Source organism: Scylla paramamosain, chromosome 25, assembly GCF_035594125.1.
Source record: "Scylla paramamosain isolate STU-SP2022 chromosome 25, ASM3559412v1, whole genome shotgun sequence".
NCBI lineage: Eukaryota > Metazoa > Arthropoda > Malacostraca > Decapoda > Portunidae > Scylla > Scylla paramamosain.
The window spans coordinates 13,362,434-13,385,387 of NC_087175.1; the positions used below are offsets into that span (position 1 = coordinate 13,362,434).

General features: G+C 39.9%; 2 protein-coding genes across 2 annotated transcripts in view; one reads left to right on the top strand and one right to left on the bottom strand.

The window, feature by feature from the left end:
- LOC135113220 (uncharacterized) overlaps positions 1-22,954 on the top strand; it is a 633,180-nt gene that overhangs the window by 202,383 nt on the left and 407,843 nt on the right. Inside the window, exon 17 of the mRNA XM_064028389.1 lies at positions 21,168-21,283. Within this exon, the coding sequence (XP_063884459.1) occupies positions 21,168-21,283 (116 nt within the window). The remainder of the gene's footprint in view (positions 1-21,167; positions 21,284-22,954) is intronic.
- On the bottom strand, positions 12,267-16,885 carry LOC135113217 (uncharacterized). Its single transcript, XM_064028384.1, has 2 exons — positions 16,723-16,885; positions 12,267-16,605 (listed from the first exon to the last, which is right to left on the bottom strand). Exon 2 carries the CDS (start codon positions 16,182-16,184, stop codon positions 15,357-15,359), a length of 828 nt encoding a protein of 275 aa, XP_063884454.1. The 5' UTR covers positions 16,185-16,605; positions 16,723-16,885; the 3' UTR covers positions 12,267-15,356.

The window sequence follows — 22,954 nt, forward strand, 5'->3', positions numbered from 1 at the left end:
AATTTCCAACATTCTTAATCTCTCTTCATAGGTTGACTTACTCAACTCTGGAACCATCTTAGTGACTGCTCTATTACTCTTTCTAATTTAATGATATTTCCTTTACATGAGGAGACCACACCACTGCCACATATTCCAGTCTTGGTTTTATCATGGAAATCAACAACTTTCTATCATTCCTTCATCTAAATAAGAGAATGCCATTCTTATTCTTTTTAGCAAATTCATCGTCTCTCCAGTAATTTTATCAATGTGTCTGTCCAGAGTCAGATTTTCAGTAACTGTTACTCCCAAGTCCATTTTCTCTTGATTTCTTTAACTTCATACCTTCCATCTCATAATGATATTGTATTCTTTTCTTACTCTTACCAAACTCCATTACTTTACATTTACTTAAATTGAATTCCATTTGCCAAGATTCACTCTATTTATCTTATTTAAATAATCTTGCAGTACCATACAGTCATTTACATTTTCCACCCTTCTCATCAGCTTAGCATCATCTGCAAATAAGTTCATATAACTGTCTATTTCAACATTTATGTCATTTATATATATATATATATATATATATATATATATATATATATATATATATATATATATATATATATATATATATATATATATATATATATATATATATATATATATATATATATATATATATATATATATATATATATATATATATATATATATATATATATTACAAACATTATCAGTCTAAACATTGACTCCTGTGGGACACAACTAGTTACTTTCAGCCAAGGTGAATTCTAGTTTTGTATCAGTGTTCTCATCTCTCCATCATCCATATAATTCTCCATCCACTCCAGCAGTCTTCCTCTAATTTTTCCATATTTTTTTTTTCTTCCATAGCAATCTTTGGTGTGGTACTTTGTCAAATCTTTTCTTCCAGTCTAAGTAGACATGATCCACCCATTTGTCTCTCTCCTGCACAATATCAATTACCCTTGAGTGAAAGGACAATAAGCTCATGGAGCATGATCTTCACCTCCTAAATCCAAATTGACAATTTACCAAAACTTTTTCTCTTTCCAGGTGTTCCATCCATCTTTCCTCTATTGTTCTTTCACATAGTTTTCCTACAACACTAGTCAAGGACACTGGTCTATATATATAATGTGATAGTGATGTCACCACTAGACTGTAAAATTTATAAGCCAGTTGTTCTCTACATTCCTTCAATATCCAGTTTGATACTCCATCTGAGCCAGTTGCTTTATTTACATCAAGTTCTTTAATCATTTTAATTATTTCCTCATAACTGACTGGGACTTTACTTTGTATATTCCTCACTGTTCTAATCCCTCAAACTATTGTCCTATTGATTTAATTTCTTGCCTATCTAAAGTTTTTTAATCTATCCTCAGCAGGAAGATTGTTAAACATCTATCACTTCACAACCTTCTATCTGATCGCCAGTATGGGTTCCGTCAAGGCCGCTCTACTGGTGATCTTCTGGCTTTCCTTACTGAATCTTGGTCATCCTCTTTTAGAGATTTTGGTGAAACTTTTGCTGTTGCCTTGGACATATCAAAAGCCTTTGATAGAGTCTGGCACAAAGCTTTGATTTCCAAACTACCCTCCTACGGTTTCTATCCTTCTCTCTGTAACTTCATCTCAGGTTTCCTTTCTGACCGTTCTATTGCTGCTGTGGTAGACGGTCACTGTTCTTCTCCAAAATCTATTAACAGTGGTGTTCCACAGGGTTCTGTCCTGTCACCCACTCTTTTCTTCTTATTCATTAATGATCTTCTAAACCAAACTTCTTGTCCTATCCACTCCTATGCTGATGATACCACCCCTGCACCCTGAGAGAGCATGCCTCCCCTCCTTCCGCGGCCTCGCTGCGCAAGACTTTCTTCTTTCTCTCACCCCTATTCTGTCCACCTCTCTAATGCAAGAGTTAACCAGTATTCTCAATCATTCATCCCTTTCTCTGATAAACTCTGGAACTCCCTGCCTGCTTCTGTATTTCCACCTTCCTATGACTTGTATTCCTTCAAGAGGGAGGTTTCAAGACACTTATCCACCAATTTTTGACCACTGCTTTGACCCTTTTATGGGACTGGCATTTCAGTGGGCATTTTTTTTATTAGATTTTTGTTGCCCTTGGCCAGTATCCTTCCTACATAAAAAAAAAAAGTGGAACAATTCTGCTCTGTTTTTAATAGTTTAGGGAATGTTATACACCTTGTTAAGAGATCTGCTGGGTTTTCTTTGGTAGGAATATGGTATTACTCAAAGTCCCTTTGTGTCAACAAGATTTCCTCTACTCTGTTTTTCACATATGGGTTTTTATTTTTATTTTTATTTATCCAGTGTAAGCAGATTTTACAATCAACCCACATTACTCCCAAGCTGATCTTTTGTGGTTATTTGCACTAAGTACTTAGCTAATTCAATACCCATTTATGTTGCTGTTAATTCTAATTGAGGCAAGGTTCAGGGGCTGTATTAACAAAGATTCTTAATAATACAGGTTTGATTCAGACCAACTCTTAAGCTCAGAGTTGTGCTTAACTTCTGAAGTTATGCTTAGTCTAGTCTTAAATTTAAGACAGGTCTGGAGTCTGGTTAACTGAGTTACGCTAAGACTAAGTTAACTAAAACAAAAATGGCCAACTGTCAAGCCTGAGCCTGCCACCTCAAGAATGATCAACCCCATAAGGATGTTTTTGATAAACTTAGTGACTCTGAACTGTTGGACATGTAAAGAATAAAACTGCAGAGTGTTATTTGTGACATATTTGGCAGGAGATGCCTTGGAGAACCCCACAGGAAAGAGTGATGCACTAATGCTAGTAATTAAAGTAATAATTACAGTGTTATTTAGCTAATGAGAAATGCAGCTCTGCAGCAATGATGACCTTGGATCTTTCCTTGAACCAAGGGATCAAATAAGAGAGATATTTGGCTTAGTAAAGATCATTTAGTCTGATTTTGTTTAGGAAATTGAGGCTTTTGTAGACTTATTCAATCACCATTCACATCTCATACCACTTCCAGTAAGTTTTGCCTCATGGGTAACTCTGATGAAAGTCACCCCTTTAAAAGATTTTGCAGGATTTTTGAGTTGCTATTACAATCCTGCAGAGGCATGTTAGTAGCTAAACCTTCCTTTGTTGCCTTTTCATATAGAGTTACTGCTTCTTCCTCAGTGTCTACTGTTATCTGTAAGTTGTCCATGTAAAATACACGACCTATTTCAGGACAACCATCTTTGTCAAAATGTTGATGTACGGTGGAGCATAACAGAAATGAACTTGAACATGAGCCAAAGAAGATGGATTTAAACTAGTATACATCCAAAGGACTATTCTTATAGCTTGATTCTCTTGGCCATAAGAACTTTGTGAGGCCTCTATCTTCTTTCTTTAAACCTATCCTCAGGAATTCTTTTGATATGTCAGCTACCAAGGCGTATGGCTTCAGACGGAATTTCACCAACACGTTAAGTAAATTCTCATTTAGGTTGTGTCCCTTATACAAACAGTAATTTAGACTGCTTACTGTCTTGGCTGCCGGTGAAGTGCAATTGAAGAGCACCCTTATTACTGTGGTAATAGAGTCTTTTTTACTGCATGATGGTGGAGGTAAGTGCCAGTGTTACAATTTACTGGTTCCTCTACTTTATGAAATTACTTGCTGTTTGATTTCTTATGGTATTATCATATTGTTCAAATATAGGTTTATTTTTAGTTAAGGCCACAAGTTGTTCATTGACCCTTAGCATTGATATAATTGTTTGATAGGGATAGTGAATTTATTTTCCAAGATAATATGACCCAATATTGGTCTGTTATTCTGTTATTTTGTTGAAGTAATCTTGAATCATTTGCTCTTTGACATTTGGAGCCTTAGTAAAGGCTTTAGTATCTAAATCTCATAGCTTATGGATAAGTTTGCTCCTTTCCTTTATGATGTCAGGTAGTTCACTAGGAATAATTTGAGCTCTAATATGAGCCAATAGTAGGGACTGAATTGGTGTCACAAAGACAAGGTCTGCTGTTTAAGCTGATAGTCCTACCATTAGATTCCATCAGCTGTGGTCAGCATTTGAACACCATATTTTCTTAAGGTTTTCCTTGCAAACTTCACATAGTAACCTGAACTTATTATTAGTTGAACTGGATCCACCAAAAAAAAAACTTCTTAGATGCAAATTCACCAGATTCAAATATATACCATATTTGCTGGCACATTAGATGCACTTTTTTCTTGATAAAAGTATCTAATAATTACCATGCATCTAATGTGGCCATGATAGAGATGCCAAGGCCTATACCTGTGGAGTTGAAGCAGTATTACACTGCACAAATATTGTTACTAATAATAAAATTCTCTCTCTCTCTCTCTCTCTCTCTCTCTCTCTCTCTCTCTCTCTCTCTCTCTCTCTCTCTCTCTCTCTCTCTCTCTCTCTCTCTCTCTCTCTCTCTCTCTCTCTCTCCCTTCCCTTCCCTTCTCTCCTTTCCCTGCCCTCTTCTCCCTTCCCTCCCTCCCTCCCTATTCCCTGCCCTCCTCTCCCTTCCCTCCCTCCCTCCTTATTCCCTGCTCTCCTTTCCCTTCCCTCCCCCTTCCCTGCTTTCTTCTCCCTTCCCTCCTTCCCTCCTCCCTTCCCTCCTTCCCTCCCCATTCCCTCCCTCTATCCATTCATCCGCACTCTCTCTCTCTCTCTCTCTCTCTCTCTCTCTCTCTCTCTCTCTCTCTCTCTCTCTCTCTCTCTCTCTCTCTCTCTCTCTCTCTCTCTCTCTCTCTCTCTCTCTCTCTCTCTCTCTCTCTCTCTCTCTCTCTCTCTCTCTCTCTCTCTCTCTCTCTCTCTCTTGTGCATTATCTCTGACAGATAAGAGGGAGAGGAGGTGATAGGGTGGCAGTTTTGAGACAAGACAAAAGAGGAAGGGAGAGGAAAGGAAAAAGGGACATAGCCAGGGAAGGAGAGTATATGGGGCAAGGAAGTGGAGGAAGGTTGAAGGAAGAGAATGGGAGGATGGGAAGAAAGTAAAAAGAATGAATATAAGCAGCAGGGTTGAGGAGTGAGTGAAGAATTAGAGGGGGAGAGAAAGTACTGAGAAATAAGTATTTTCTTCCTGTCCTGTACTCCTTTTAATTTTTCCTCCATCCATTTCCTTCCCATTTGTAGAATATGGGCCCAGGTTGTCATAGGCAAATCTGTCAGTCAAAGCAAAACAAAATGGTACATTTCAGACATAACTCTATCATAAATTAATATCATTGTCCATAAACTCCTATTATCAGTCATAAAATGCTATAACAGGGTTCACCCTGTCTTACCATTGCTTATGATCATCAGAGGTCTGTCAATATCATGACAACATGGTTGTACGTACCATAACATGATCCTCAATTTTTTATTTGAAATATCACAATAAATATTAGTAACTATGAATAAATAAAGTCCTTATTTGAGGCAATAATTATAAATAATTGCTTGGAGCAGTACAGTCAGTTCTCCTAACCTTGCTTTGCTCAGCCTGCAAGTGTGGGCTTTCAGTCATAATCTCCTCCTATGTATCATGTTTCCTTTGATTAGATACACTGTCTAACTTCCCCTAAGTTGTAATATTAAGTCAAAACAATTTAAATCCAAGAAAATAATGTCAAGAACATATTTCATTCCATAAATTTAAAGTTGACAAATTGTGAGCATGCGTTCTAGCACCAGACAGTGACTGAGATATGACAGACTGACTGCCATAAGACTGACAGTCATAAATTCTGTTAGTTATGACAGGTAGCTATGGTCAACCATAATTACTATGTAGAATATGAGCCCTGTCCTCCACTCTTTTTAATTTTTCCTCCACCCATTTCCTTTCCATTTATGCTCCTTCCATCCATTTCCATTCTCATTCAATCTCATTCAACTTCCCTATCAGGGTCTGTATTCTATATATTGCTTATGGTTGACCATAGCTAACATTCATAGCTAACAAAATTTATGACAGTCAGTCTTCTGACAGTCAGAAGTTGTCAGTCATATCTCAGTCACCGTTTGCCACTAGAATACATGCTCACTTATTGTCAACATCAAATTTATGGAATGAAATAAATTCTTGGCACTATTTTCTTTTATCTAAATTTTTAAAATTCATATTACAACTTTTGGGAAAGTTAGACATAGTGAAATAGGAATTAGCTTTGAGAAAATGAGATAAAAAATATTCCTATTAAAAAGTGTGTAAACAGACGTAGTGCTGCCACCTACAAATCATTGCAGTGGTCAGAAACAAGTTCAGCTGTGGTTTTATTAATACAAGAGGATGGAATGAAAGTAAATAGAGAATACTAATAGGAGAATGTAAGGAATTTGATGTAGTGGCAGCAGCAGAGACAGGATGTCATGGAAACATAAGATGGCAAGAAGATGGATGGGTAGGATTAAGAGGAGTAAGTGATAGGTGAGAAAAAAAGGAGGAACTGGAATCATCATACGCAAGAAAAGCAGTCAACGGGTTGAAGAAATATGACTGAAAGAGGATGGTGTTTATCTTGACAGTGGTCATATGTATATCCTGTAAACCACAACTAGGTAAATACACACACACACACACACACACACACACACAATAACAGAAAAACAATTCGGTTTCAGGAAAGAGAGATCTTGCGTAACAAACTTACTGAGCTTTTATACAAGAGTAATAGATAAACTACAAGAGAGAGATGGTTGGGTTGATGCAGTCTATTTAGATCTGAAAAAAGCCTTTAATACAGTTCCACATAAAAGTCTCGTATGGAAACTGGAACATCGAGGAGGGCTAAAAGGAAAAATACTTAAGTGGATGAAGGATTATCTCCAAGGTAGGGAAATGAGCACAGTAATCAGAGATAATAAATCAAGTTGGTGCGAAGTAACAAGCGGAGTACCACAAGGGTCTGTGTTGGCACCTATAGTGTTTCAGGTCTATATAAATGATATGACTTTGGGTTTAAATAGCTACATTAACATGTTTGCAGATGATGCAAAATTGATGAAAGTAATAAAGAACTAAGAGGATTGTGAGGAACTACAGAGGGATATTGATAGAATTTATGAATGGAGTAAACGATGGAAATTAGAATTCAATGTAAAGAAGTGCCATGTAATGGAGATGGGAAGAAGTAAAAGGAGACCTTCATGGGAGTATAAGATGGGAGGAATCACAATACGAAAGAGCAAAGAAGAAAAAGACTTGGGAGTAATAATTCAAGACACGCTATCACCAGAAAAACACATCAATGGAATATTTGGCTCTACATATAATTTGCTAGCAAATATCAGGGTGGCATTTAATTACCTAGACAAAGAAATGATGAAGAAAATCGTAACACACATGATACGCCCCAAACTGGAATACGCAGCAGTGGTATGGTCTCTACACAAGAAGAAAGATATAAGGAAATTGGAAAGAATACAAAGAACAGCTACGAAAATGATACCAGAATTGGAAGACCTAAGTTACGAGGAAAGACTGGAAGAAATTGGATTACCAACACTGCAAGAAAGAAGGGAAAGAGGAGACCTGATAACAATGTTCAAATTAATAAATGGCATGGAGAAGATAGACAGAGATGACCTAGTTGTAAAAGTGGAGGAAGGAGATAGACATACAAGGGGACATATGAAGAAATTAAAGAAGAGTCATTGTTTGGGAGATATTAAGAAATACAGCTTTCCGCATCGAACGGTTGAAATATGGAATAACTTAAAAGAAGAGGTGGTTGCGGCAAAGAGTGTGCACATGTTTAAAGAGAAATTGGACAAATTTGGGTATGGAGACAGGACTAATTGAGCTTTGGCTCGGACCCTGTACTATACAACTAGGTAAATACAACTAGGTAAATACACACACACACACACACACACACACACACACACACACACACACACACACACACACACACACACACACACACACACACACACACAGAGAGAGAGAGAGAGAGAGAGAGAGAGAGAGAGAGAGAGAGAGAGAGAATGTAGGGAGAAAGGAAGGAGAGGAGGGTAAGAGGGTAAGGAATGAACTAGGGAGGGAGGAACTGTATCCCCCCCTCATACTGTCTCCCCTCCCTTGTGGAGGGGAATGGGATCAAAAGTACGATAGGGGGATAGGGAGGACAAGGGAGGGACCATAAGAGAGGAAACTGTGATGTAGGCTCTGGCAGTGAGACTTCCTCATTCTGGATAGAGGGTGGGTCTTGGTGTAGGTCATTTATGTGATTGGCGGGAACAGGGATGGTGGGAGGAGCAATAAAACCACAAGGACATTATATGGAGTCTTGGCTACTCAACAACTAAAACAGAATGTAATTATGATGCCTATGTAGCCATCATCATATTGAAAGGGCTAAGAATATGTATTTCAATTTCATTCTATATTCTTCATCACAAAGAAAAACACAAATATGTAAAAATACCATATTTCTCAGGCTAAAATGGATTAATTGCATTTGCAGTACATTAATTTCAAAGGAAAAAATTGTTTTGGTTCATGAACAATTTGGTTTGCAAACCATGGCCTGGAATGGATTAAGTTCATGAACTGAGATCTACTGTATGTTATCTAGAAGATTGTATCAGCTTGATAGATGAAGGAATTGAGTTTTTGAGGCACTGAACAATACTAACTCTGCTTTGCCCCAATCAGAAATTTCAGAGAGATCAGAACTCAGGCATTCTGAAGCTTCATTGCATGAGCTGTTGACTTCCTGAATGGTTGCATGTCTATGAAAAGCAGTGAAAAAGTGCAGGGTGGTATCATCAGCGTAGGAGCAGATAGGACAAGAAATTTGGTTTAGAAGATCTCTGATAATAATAGGAATACATTGGGTGACAAGACAGAACTCTGGGGAACACTGTTAATAGTCCTTGGAGGAGAAGAGTGACCGTCTACCACAGCAGCAATAGAATGGTCAGAAAGGAAACTTGAGATGGAGTTACAGAGAGAAGGATAGAAGCCATAGGACGATAGGCTGGAAATCAAAGTTTTGTTGTCAGACTTTATCAAAAGCTTTTGAAGTGTCTAAGTCAAAATCACTAAAAGGGGATCACCAAGACTTGGTAAGGAGAGCCAGATCACCAGCAGAGGTTCCATGATGGAACACACACTGGTGATCAGATAAAATGGATGTTTAAGAATCTTTCTGTTGAGGAGACATTAAAAAACTTTAGAGAGGTAGGAAATTAAAGCAATAGAATGGTAGTTTGAGGGATTAGAGCAGTCACTCTCTTTAGAAACAGGCTGAATGTAGGCAAATTTCTAGCAAGAAGGAAAAGCAGATGTTGATAGACAGAACTGGAAGAGTTTGACTCAGCAAGTTGTAAGCACAGAGGCACAGTTTTGGTGAACAATAGGAGGGATCCCATCAGGTCCATAAGCCTTCTGCAAGCATGGAAAACATCACTGTGAAAGATCTTAATGGGTAGCATAAAGTAGTCAGAGGGTGGAGGAGAGGGAGGAACAAGCCCTGAATCATCCAAGGTAGAGTTTTTAGCAAAGGTTTATGTTACCACTGAGCAGGTGAAAGATAACTCTACTCTAATCAACTTAGTTTCCTTAGTGTTACCCATGCTTCATATACTAGTTCACTTCAACTCTCATAACACAGATCATATTATTTAGCATACTCTTGCTCAACAACAACTTCTTTGGTGCTATGCATGTCTTATGTTTATTATGTATATCTTCAGGTTTGACCAAATGCAATAAACGATTCACATCACTGTGTGGGTCTAAAATCCTTTAGCTGCCTCTGGGCAGCTACAGTTTGAGCAAAGAATTCAGTTCTAGAAGTAGATAAGATGGCAGTGGTACCATCAGATTGAAATGAAGAAGGGAAGGATGAAGAAGCAAGACTACTGGAGAGTTTTTTTGGCTAAGTGCCAAAAATCATGAGGGGAGTTAGATCTTGAAAGATTTTGACACTTTCCATTAATGAAGGAGTTTTTGGCTGAAGGACAGACTTGGCATGATTCCAAGTAGAAATAAAAAGTGCATGAGATTTAGGTGATGGAAGACTCAAGTACATTTTGTGGGCTACCTCTCTATCATGAATAGCATTAGAATAGGCTGTGTTAAATCAAGATTTGGAAGGTTTGGGTTAAGAGAAAGAGTGAGGAATGTATGCCTCCGTGCCAGACACTCACCTCTGTTATGTCCTTAGCACATAGAAATGGGTCTCAGACATTGAAGCAGTAGTCATTTCAAGGAAAATCAGAATAATACCTCCTCAGGTCCTCCCAATTAGCAGAGGCAAAACAGCAGAGGCATCTCTGGTTTGGGAGATTGTGAGGAGGGATTGGAGCAATAGGACAAAATACAGATATGAGATTGTGATCAGAGGAGCCCAACAGAGAAGATATGCAGGTCGACAGCACAAGCAAAAGGATTAGAGGTTAGGAAAAGGTCAAGAGTGTTGTTAGTATCCTGAAGATGGTCAAGAATGTGATTATGGTGTTGCACCAGTTGCTCTTGGTGGTGTTTGTAGTGATGAGTGTAAGTCAGACAAGTCACAATGATATAATATCATTCTATCATAGATCTTCCCATGTTGTGCTTGAATGATGTTGATGTAGCACAACATGGGAATTTAAAAATATGAAACTTGATCAAGAATGTCTTATGAAAAATGGTCCAGGGAGCCAGTGAGGTATTGTTTTTTCACAACCACAGTGGTGGCATCTACCTTTACCACACAGCTTCTAGCTTCTCTACAATGGCAGTTGGACTCTAATCTGACTCTTATGGTAGTGCAGCTGAAGGGAAGCAGTGGGAATGCCACCACTGTGGTTGTGAAAAGATAATTCCTTACTGCTTCCCTTGACAAATTTTTATATAATGTTTTGAAAGTTGTATTTTTAATTCACAGGTTTTGCTACATCAACACCATTCAAGCACGACATGTGAAGATCTATGATTGCATGATATCACCATGACTTGCTTGTCTTGCACTCATCACTACAAACATCATAGCATGAACTGAACATAATGCATTTAACCCCAAGGAAAAAAAACTGGTTATGTGTCACCAAAGACATAATTTATACTGACTAGTAATTTATATTGGCCATTGTTGCTATGACCATAAGTGAGAAGGAAAGATGCACTTCAGATACCAATAAGACAGTTTGTCCTAGTTAATTTTTAATGCTTGCTGGGAGGCCTTAAGTAAAACGTGCTCTCTGAGCAGTGTGTTCTGCTGCCACACAAGATTGGCATTTGCTGACTGTATGAGATTGTGATCAGAAGAGCCCAATAGAGAAGACAGAGTGACAGCATAAGCAGAAAGACTAGAGGTTAGGAAAAGGTCAAGAATGTTGGGTGTATCTCCAAGACAGTCGGGAATATGAGTAGGTTGTTGCACTAATTGCTAGGTCGTGGAGGATAGCAAAACTGAAGAATAGTTCAACAGGATGGTCAGTGAAGGGAGAGGGAAGCTGAAGCTGGTGGTGAATGTTGAAGTCTCCAAGAATAATTTCCATGAAAGGGGAAAGAGTTAGGATGTGCTCCCCTTTGTAAGTTAAATATTTCAAGAATTTTTTATAGTCAGAGGATTTAGGTGTGAGATAAATTTAGTTTGAGTGACTCTGTAGTTGTAGCCAGATGATTGAAAATATGGAAGATTCAAGAGTGTGGGCACATGAGCAAATTAGTTCATTGCATACAAAGATGCAACATCCAGCTTTGTATTGAAAATGAAGATATAGAAAATAGGAAGGAACAAGGAAGGGGGATACTGTCAGTTGCCTCAGTCATCTGTTTTAGTGAAGAAAAGAAGTGTGGATTTAGTAGAGGAGAGGTAGTGTTCCACAGACTGAAAATTAACAAAGTACACGAGACTTACCGTAGGTCAGTTGAAGTGTACTTCTAATTTTTCGAGGCAAATCACCTCTGCTGGTGCGGAGATTTCACATGAGAGAGTGCGTCACGCGCTGCCGGCAGACTTTAAAGCAAGGACTCGACATCCACATGATGAACCAATTAGGAAATTAAGTAACTTGTAGAGCTTAAGGTAGGGAGGGAGAGGAGGGCATGTGAAATCTCCGCACCAGCAGAGGTGATTTGCCTCGAAAAATTAGAAGTACACTTCAACTGACCTACGGTAAGTCTCGTGTACTTTGTTAATTTTACTTCGGCAAAATCACCTATCTGCTGGGCGGACATTTCCCATGAGGCTTTGAAGCCATGTGGATGACGAGGGAGGATGCAATAGTAGAGAGGAAAAGGAAATGCCCCACAAGAAACAGTACTATAACTATTATTCCATGGAAGGATCTTGTACATGAGACAATCATACAATTGGTGTATAAAATAAGGTACATTGCATCCAACTTAATCCAATCTACAAACAATGTTGAAAAATGGTAACAGTTCACATCATAAGATAAAGCTAAGGTACTAGATACTAAATACTTAAAATATCCGTGTACTGCAACACTGGAGTGCAGCAACAAACCCAAATTATGTCTTATTCTAGCACTGCATCCTGAAAGAGGTCAGAAGCAGCCACAATGTTCTTATTATAATATTTTGCAAAGGTAGATTCCCTAGACCAGCCCGCCTTAGCCATAATGCATGCGACAGGGACAGCCGCCACTCCAGCTTTTGAAGCTGCTGCTGGCCGCACACTACCAGCGGAAAACTTTGAGATGTCTATGCCTGACATGCGGAGAATGGTCCTGACCCAACGGGCAATAGTGTCTTTGGAAACTGATTTGTGGGGTTTTATGAAGCTAATGAGGAGCCTGGCATCAGTGTGCATCTCATCCTGTCTAAGCTCTTTAGTCACATCAATGTACCTCAGGAGAGTGCTACAGACACATAATCGTGGATCCTTAGGGTAACGATGGAATGTGACCCTGTTGATGTTAAAATTTGGTCTGGATTGTTTAAGAGTGCCCCCCAACTGTACTGAAATGGAGTGTTCATTAATGAGCATGTCTCTGAGTAACAGTAGTTGTAAAGTTTGAATTCTGGCAGCTTGAGTTAAGGCCATCATCATAACCAATTTTAGCGTTAATTCTTTAAGGGTTAATGCATGTAAGGGGAACATGGACCTTAGTTGCTCTAAGACAGGTTGGACGTCCCAAGTGTCAGTGTACCTGGGCTGAGGAGTTCTAAGATTGAAAACCCCTCTCATGAATCGGATGACCAAAGGGTGATTTCCTGCCCTGCATCCGTCCACCACAATGCCGAGAGAAGACAGGGCACCCCTCGCAGTGTTCACACACTCATAACCCACACCCCTGTCAAAGGTTTCCGTCAAAAAATTTACAATGTGACCTACAGTTGGAGAAGTGGGATCGACATTCCGTCTACCACAAAACAACGACCACCTCTGGACATGTGGGCGGTATTGCCTCTCAGTACCTGGTTTCCAGGAGGCCAGTATGATGTCCGCAGCAGCCGGCGAAACTCCTCGTTTCTGCAAGTTTTCCCTGACAGAAGGCATGCCATGAGCCTCGTGTGGGACATGATGGGGTGTGGATCTGTTGTGGACGGGTGTGTTAGAACATTCCTCCTGTTCGTTATGAAACGTGGGAAGTCTATTAGCAACTGGAGCAGCATGCCCATCCAACACTGGGACGGCCACAGAGGAACCACCATCCAGCCTCGTGCTTGCTCCGCACGTAACTTCTGAAGGCACCTAGCAATTAATGAGAATGGGGGGAAAATGTAAGACAAATCAAAGTTTGACCAGTCCAAGGAAAAAGCATCAAAATATTTAGCCTCCGGATCTGGCAACCACGAACAGAATGTATTAACCTGTTTGTTAAGCCTTGAGGCAAATAAATCAATGGACGGTGTCCCAAAAACATTACACAAGGTAGTAAAAATGTGTGAGTCGAGTTTCCACTCATGTCTGTCATTAATCTTGCGAGAGGCTACATCAGCCAAGGTGTTGTCCTTCCCCGGTATGTGCGAGCATGTAACCCATGAGTCATGTTCCAGACACCAATCCCAAATCTGGGTAGCAACATCATTACAGGACTTGGACTTTGTGCCTCCCATTTCATTGACATAGTTTATGGCAGTGGTATTATCACAAAAAACTCTAACATGTCTACCTTCCAGCTCATGTTCAAATGCTTGCAAAGAGAATAGAATGGCTTTCATCTCCAGGATGTTAATGTGAAGCTCCTTTTCATCCAGGGACCAAGTACCACTTGTAATCTGACACCCCAAATGACCCCCCCCAACCAAGGCTGGAGGCATCAGTAAATAAATCGATGTCAGTCCCTGGCCTAAAAATGTGTCTGTGGTGTCTGTCCACATTGTCTAACCACCAGGAAAGGTCTAGTTTCATGTCTGCAGTAATATTCAAAGGCCTGTCAAAATTACCATACTCCTGTTTCAAAGCGGCAATTTTTCCCCCCTCCAACTTCCTGTAGTGAAGTTTACCTAACTCCACTGCTGGGATCGCAGCCACCATGAGGCCGATCACCCTGGCCACTGCTCGAATGGGGGCAACATCTTTACACAAAAGTTCTGCACATCCTTGGCGAATTTTGATTAGTCTACGCTCAGGTAAAGAGGCAGTCATGAACTTGGTGTTAATAACATTGCCTAGGTATTCAATACATTGTGTGGGGGTGAGAACAGACTTCTCCATATTGATACAAAAGCCTAACCTCTGCAACAGAGAAATGGTGGCCTGAATCGCCTGAAGACATCCTGAGTAAGAGTTACTGCAAATTAATGTGTCATCTATAAAGCTGGTGATAGTGTATCCTTCCTGCCTTAAAGTAGCAAATACTGGCTTCATCAGTTTGGTGAAAAGTCGAGGTCCCTCAGAAATGCCATTAGGGAGGCAGGTGAATTGATAGATAACACCTTGCCATGTAAAACATAAAAATCGTTGTTGCTCATCTGCAACCCTAACAGAATAATAAGCATGCCTGAGATCGACAGAAGCCAAAAAATCACCCTGGTTGATGAGCCTGATGGCCTGTTCAAAATTTTCCATTTTAAAATGTTTATATGGTATGTATTTGTTTAACCTCTCCAAGTTAAGCACCAGGCGAAATTCCCCGTTTTTCTTTTCTCGCAAAAAAATAGGAGAGATAACCTGCTGAGTTTGTTTGTGTGTGACTTTAATGACTTTAAGCTGTAAAAGTTTTTTGATCTCTCCAGAAATTATCCCCTGTTGCACAGTGTTGAACCTGTATTCCAAATCATTAAAAAATAAAGGATGAACACTATCGACATCAATATCAAGGTGGCAATGCTGAACAATATCCAAAATGACAGGGTCACTGGTAATTTTACGCCACTCATGCAGGAAAGAGTGTAATCTGCCAGCTTCAAAACATGCACTTGCCTGTAAGTTTACTGGGGCTGCCTGCTGCGGCCGCCCCGGCCCTTGGAGTTTTTTGGCTCCACATCCTGACGAGTGGAAGGCAGTCGTGGGGCAGCCCTGGAGCCATACCTCTGTTGCCCGTAGGGTTGGAACCTGGCGTAATATCCCCTACTAGCAGGCTTGTTCCAATATCCACCAGGGCGTTTACCTGCGAACTTGCTAGTAAAGGCAGGCTTTTTCTGCGAGAACTTACTCCGCAGTTTCTCCGCTTCCTCAATTTGTCTGGCAGACTGGGACACATCGTCACCGAACAGAAAGCGAGTAATTGGCACCTTATCTGAACAAAGATGAGCATATTTATAGTTTATCTCACGTTTCATGACAAAACGCCTGGCCAAATTGTTCCTGTGATTGGCATTGCCTAGCAATGCCAAGGCACCATTTAGCATGCTCACCTCATGTGCCAACTTGGGGTTACCTTCCTGTTCAGCCAAATCATCCAGCGCCACTAAGGATTTGGTGATAATGGTTGAAGCCCGCAGGATGTCCTTATTTACCTCCATCAAGCGGAAGTCTGTCTTCCTGGCATCCAGCTTCAGGGCCTCCAACACCTGTGGGTTGCATTCCACTGGCGCAAGAGCATGGCAGTTATTAGGCCTCTTGACAACATCGTCCTCACACATGGCCTTGTAGTCCTTCTCTCTCATACCATTATCAAAGAGAAAGTTTACCATCTCTGCCACTCTATTGTCAATGTCAGCAACCACCGTGTCAGAAGGACCAAAGGCCTTAGTGCCCTGAATTAAGGTGCTGTCAGCAGGGGCGGCAGGCATCGACACTGCCTCATCCTCACTCATCCTGGCCGAGAAACCAGAAAAAGTGGCAGAACAAGGAGGCGACAAACCCCTGCCCCCCAGAGTACTGTCCTCCACAGTCACCTGCGCCGACCCAGTAGGGGGTGGTAGTTGCCGTCTGTCTGCCTTCAAGGCCTCCACTTCACCCCGCAAATCAGTCAAGGCGTCCAACACAACTGACTAAGGGAGAGGAGCAGGAGAAGTGCCGCGGGAACCACGTGCGTCAGCACTGTTACGTAATCTCACGCAACCATGCCTCCCACTCAAGCGACGAGATGAATGATCCCTGTGCCTGTCGTCGTCATCTTGAGGGCGAACAGTGGACCCAGGGAGAGGAGAAGGCCCACAGAAGGCACGTGGGGCAGGAGGGGAAGGGGATCGAGAGGCAGAGGACGCTTCACCAGACTCCGACATGGCTGCCGCACTGCGATAAGGAGAACAAAGCCGTAAGCTTCCCACACAGTTCCATCGTCAGTGGAGACTGACATACCAATAATACAACTCGCCCCAAAAACGGGTAACGAAGTTGAAGGCACTGTACCTGCGTAACAAGTATCGTGGCCTTATCTGAAAGAAAACAGCAAAAACTTGGAAGTCCGTATGACCCAGAATGACCGTGTCTGCCCGACGCGGCGATCAGCAAAGAACTGCCGGCAGCGCGTGACGCACTCTCTCATGGGAAATGTCCGCCCAGCAGATAGGTGATTTTGCCGAAGTAAAATTAGATCTAAGGCCATGAATATTGTTGAAGTTAACAAAGAGGAAGTTGAGAGGTGTGTCAAGATACTTACAGTTGAGTCAGTACCAGAAGAAGAGCAATCTGACCTGAGTACACTTGTGGTTTCCTCTCCAGATGGGGACTCTGAGGCTGGTGTAGGAGTCATCATAATAAATTTTGAATTTTGAATGAAGATTGTGCATGTATTAGGTGAATGTAATTTTGTGTGAAAGAAGAGTTTTTAGAGGACAGGCTGTGACTGCCCCATTTGTATTGTGAGACACAAAGAGAAATGTTGAGGGAGGTCAACAGCTGTGTCATTGAAAAGTTCACAGCACCCCCTGATCCTGTCTGAAACTGGTCAAGTGCAGGAGACATCATTGGAAGTAATTATGGTTTTGGCAGGTGTCTACTACCTTCTCCTCCCCACTATAAGCATGTCAATGAAAGGGAGTCTGTATGATGGAATAATTGTATCAACAGTCATATTTGCAAGTGAGACAAATGTGGAATGAAAGATAAGATCATGGATCCAAGCAGTTAAATGAGTTACTCGAAAAATGCCTCTGGTGTGCTGCTGAAACAATAATTACTCCCAATGAAGTGTGAAACACTGGATCAATATGTGAACTTATCATTAACCCAGCTGTGACATCACTGAACATTTAATTTTGTGTCTCACAGCACAAGGGGCAGTCACAGCCTGCCATATAAAGACAATTCTCTTCCTTCACATGAAACTACATGCACCTAATTACACACACACTTCTCACTCAAAATCCTAAATTTGATAGAATGACTCCTACACCAGCTTCAGAGCCCCCGTCTGGGGAGGGGATCACAAATATCCACAGGTTGGATTGCTCTTTTGGTATCAATCTTAAGTGTCTTGACACTGCTCAACTTTTCTTCATTAAGTTCTGCAACATTTGCAGAGTTAGATCTAATTTTCAATCTATAGAACACCACTTCTCCTTGACTAAACCTCATCTTCTTTCCCTCATTGAAATACAAGTGTCTGAGGCAACTGACAATAGCCTCATTTCCATTCCCTCTTACTTTCTCTATCCTCATTGGCAATATAAGGCTGGATGTTGTGTCTATGTTGGCAACAACTTAATTTGATCTCATGCCCACACTCTTGAATCTTCTGAGTTTTCCACTATCTGGCTACAACTGCAGTCACTCAAAAACCAAATTTATCTGTGCTGTATACCTCTCACCTAACTCTCTGAATATACAAAAATTCTTTGACTACTTAAATTCCAAAGTGGAGTACATCTTGACCCTCTTCCCTTTCATAGAAATTTCCATTCTTGAAGATTTAAATGCTGACCACCAGCTTCTTTCTTCTTCTTTCACTGGCCATCCTGGTGACTTAGCCTATGACTTTGCTGTCCTCCATAACTTAGAGCAACTGGTGCAATACCCTACTTGGAGATACACCCAACATTCTTGACCTTTTCCTAACCTCTAATCCTTCTGCTTATGCTATCTTCTCCATTCTTCTCTGTTGTGCTCCTCTGATCATAATCTCATATCTGCATCATGTCCTGTTGCTCCAATCTGTCCTCAGGATCCCCCAAAATGGAGGTGCCTCTGTCATTTTGCCTCTACTAATTTTGGGGACCTGAGGAGGTATTATGTTGATTTTTCCTTGGAATGACTACTGCTTCTATGTCAGAGACCCATCTCGGTGTACTGAGCACATAACAGAGGCAATAGTGTCTGGCATGGAGATGTACATTCCTCACTTTTTCCCTCACCCTAAACTTTTCAAACCTTGGTTTAACACAGCCGGTTCTCGTGCTATGCATGACAGGGAGGTGGCCCACAAAAAGTACTTGAGCCTTCCATCACCTGAATCTCATGCACTTTTTATTTCTACCTGGAATCATGCCAAGTCTATTCTCCAACTAGCCAAAAACTCCTTCAATGATAGGAAGTGTCAAAATCTTTCAAGATCTAGCTCACCATGATCTTTGGCACCTAGCCATTGCTCATACTTTTTGCAAAAAACTCTACCTTGGATGATTCAGGGCTTGTTCCTCCCTCTTTTCCATCCACCAACTACTTCATGCTACCCATTAAGATCCTTCACAGTGATGTTTTCCATGCCCTTGCTAGCCTTAACCCTCAGAAGGCTTATGGAGCTGATGGGGTCCCTCCTATTGTTCTCTGAAACTGTGTCTCCATGTTTGCACCTTGCCTAGTCAAACTCTTCCAACTCTATCTACCTTTCTCTCCTGCTGGAAGTTTGCTTACATTCAGCCTGCTCTTAAAAAGGATGACTGATCTGATCCTTCAAACTACCAACCTACTGCTTTAATTTCCTGCCTCTCTAAAGCTTTAATTTATTCTCAACAGGAAGATTCTTAAACATCTATCATTTCACAAACTTCTTTCTGATTGCCAGTATGGGTTCTGTCGAGGCCACTCCACTGGTGATCTGGGTTACCAAAGACATAATTTATACTGACTAGTAACTTATATTGGCCATTGTTGCTATGATCATAAGTGAGGAGGAAAGATGCACTTGAGATACCAATAAGTTAGTTTGTCCTAGTTAATTTTTAATGCTTGCTGGGAGGCCTAGTCAAACTCTTCCAGGGGTTTTGGTGAAACTTTTGCTGTTACCTTAGACATTTCAGAAGCTTTTGATAAAGTCAGCTACAAAAAAAAAAAAAAAATCCAAACTACCCTCCTATAGCTTCTGTCCTCTCTGTAACTTCATCTCAAGTTCCCTTTCTGACCATTCTGTTGTTGCTGTTGTAGACAGTCACTGTTCTCAGAGTTTTGTCCTGTCACCCACTCTCTTCCTGTTATTTATCAATGATCTTCTAAACCTATGCTGATGATACTATTCTACACTTTTCCATGTGTTTTCATAAACATCTAACCCTACAGGGAGAAAATATCTCACAGGGAAGCCCAGAATGCCAGACTTTTGATCTCTCTGAAATTTCTAATTGGATAGATCTAACTTAGTAATGTTCAATGCCTCAAAACCTCAATTCCTCCATCTTTCAGCTTGACACAACCTCACAGATAACTATACCCTCTTCTTCATTGACACTCAATCCTCCCCCTCTTCTACACTGAACATCCTCAGTCTCTCCCTTACTTATAATTTAAACTTGAAACTTCACATCTCATCTCTAGCTAAAACATCTTCAATGAAGTTAGGTGTTCTGAGTCATCACCACCAGTTTTTCTCATCCCCACAGCTGCTAACTCTGTACAGGGGCCTTATCTGTATGGAAACCTTATCATGTATGGAGTATGCTTCATATGTATGAGTGAGGGGGGTTCCATTCATACCACTGTTATAGAGAGGGTGGAATCAAAAGATTTTTGTCTTATCAACTAGTCTTCTCTAACTGACTGTCTTCAGCCTCTCTCTCATAGCTGCAATGCTGCATCTCTTGCTATCTTCTACTGTTATTTTCATACTCATATATTCATATATTCAATATTATTCAATATTCAATATTCATTTTCATGCTCTTCTGATCTTTCTAACTCCATGCCTCCCCTCTTCCTGCAGCCTTTTTTGCGCAAGACTCTTCTTTATTCCATTCCTATTCTGTCTATCTCTCTAATACAAGAGTTAACCAGTATTCTCAATCATCACTACCTTTGGTAAAACTCTGGAACTCCCAGCCTACTTTTGTATTTCTTCCTTCTCATGACTTGAACTCTTTCAAGAAGGAGGTTTCAAGCCATTTATTCTGCATTATCTGATTTATCTTTTTGTAATCTCTAGGGGAAATGGCATTAAGTGGGCCTTTTTTATTCAAAACTTTTGTTGCCTTTGGCCAGTGGCCAAAGGCATAGCCAAGGCCAAGGCCAAAGAGCAAAGTGGCTCTTACATAAAAATAAAAAAAATTAAAGTGTACATCAGGTAAAGATGAAGAAATGTAATGTAGAGTGTATGAGGGATGGTTTGGAAACATGGAAACAATGGTGGAAAGGGAAATGATAAAGAGAGTGTACATGTGTAAGATTTATGGGCAGCATCCTGTAAAATGGAAGGATGGGATATTTGGGTATGTCAAAGAAGAATAGAGGAGAATAAGATGATTATAGCGTGTAAGGATTGGAATAAATTAATATTTTCATGTTGCTGTCTGGGATTTTTCTTGAGAGCAGGTGTCAGATATGGAAAGTTAAATAGATAGAAATGTAAGTAAATAGTAGTATGCGATCATTGTCATCACCCTTGCCATCACCAGTGGAATGAGTGCTGCAATGTATTGTCTCTACAGGTACAGTCACATACTACAGAGTGGCACACTCCATTAATGACTCGGAAATCATGACGTTTACCACCATAGATGAGTTTGAGCCTCTTGCCAATGCCTTCCACTACCACTTCAGTTTTGTAAGTTTTGGGATTCTGTGGTAATGTTTGTTACTTTTTATCTCTTGACATTTATTTGCTCTAGAAATATCCTCCTAGTTGTTAGTCATAATGGAAACTCTTCACTTTTGCATGTTCATTTGTTTGTCAGACACAGTGCATATTGGTGTTTACATTTTGCTATTGGTGTTGAATTTGATGATAAGTTCTTAATTTATTGGTAATTTATTTTGGTAATTTTTCTCTCTGTAGTTTTTTTTCTCCTGTTTTCTATAATATATTGTTAGATTACTGTTATGTGTATCATTACTTTTAATGTGAATTTTATTTTATATTAGTAATTAGTATCAGGTTTACTAGCTCAGTTTTGTAGTTTCAACATTTTTTTTCTGTTTGTAATCTGTAGCTTATATATAATTTTCACATTAAACTTCAGCATTATGCTATACTGTAATGTGATCATACTGTTATTACACACTTAGAAATCTTATTAGACCACTGATTATCATAAATGTATTAATTTATTTTAGCTTAACTATTCTTATGTTTTCATCAGAACATTTATGTAATTCTGATTAGTAAACTATAAGGAAAACCCCCCCCCAAAAAAAGTCATAAATTCCAGTGTTGTCATTTGTCTTTTATATGTCTTTGCCAACATAAATGTGCATTTGTCTACATAGACTGAATATGAATAGTTGCTTTTGTAATATAGTTATTGTTGTAATCAGCAACAAACCAACTATTTCTGCTAAGGTCACTTGTCATCACTTATGATCTAAGTGATAATGCTCAAACCTAATGTTTTTTTTGGCATCAAGACTGAATTGCACCTCTTGGCAACCATTTTTTACTTCCTGTTCTAGATCAGCTTCTTAGTGTTTCAAAATTATGTACTGCATGTGGCCAAAAATTAATATGCCTTGTAAAGATAATGAATTTCTGGATGACATAAGCAAACAGTATGATAAGTTAAAGAAAGAAAAAAAAAATTACAGGAATGCCTTAAGAGATATGGAGAGCAGCACATGAATGACTTGCAGCTGAATGACTTGAGTCATTCAGCTGCATGTAGATTCTTCAGAACACCATAGGTTGATGTCAAGGACAAGCCATTAATGTGTGCTTGATCCATTAGGTTACTGGTGGTGTAATCAGTAACATTTAAACTCAATGCTTTTTACATCTGGATTCCATCCTAGCTTTTATTTACTTTTCATTCTTTGTCCCAGGTTAATTTTTCATTATTTCAACATCTATGTTATTCCTCACGGAAACATTGAAAAATTTATTAGAAGACAGGATGAATTGGCGATGACAAACTCATCAAAGATTTAGCCCTTGACAGAACACACAGTAAATACTCAATGTAAATGCCATCAGGAGCATTTTAAATTTGGTGCATGAATTGGTGCTATGTAACAACTTAGCCAATTATGAAGATGCAATAGCAACAGCTTATATTAACAAGATAATGGAGTGGCCATGCTTGAATGGTGACGATTTTGATGGATATGATAACTTTTCTATTATGCTCAGAACATGACTTAATGTTAATGATTATTGTCCTAATCAGGAGGGTCACAGGGAGCCAAGGAAATAGAACACCGTAAGACAATGAGAAAAATTATTCAGAAACTATCATTGTCATTGCAGGACAAGTGGCTTGAAAGAGTATACATTGGTACTTCA

Bases quoted from the DNA above. Each gene is read 5' to 3' on its own strand.
- LOC135113217 (XM_064028384.1), bottom strand. From the start codon at position 16,184: ATGAGTGAGGATGAGGCAGTGTCGATGCCTGCCGCCCCTGCTGACAGC.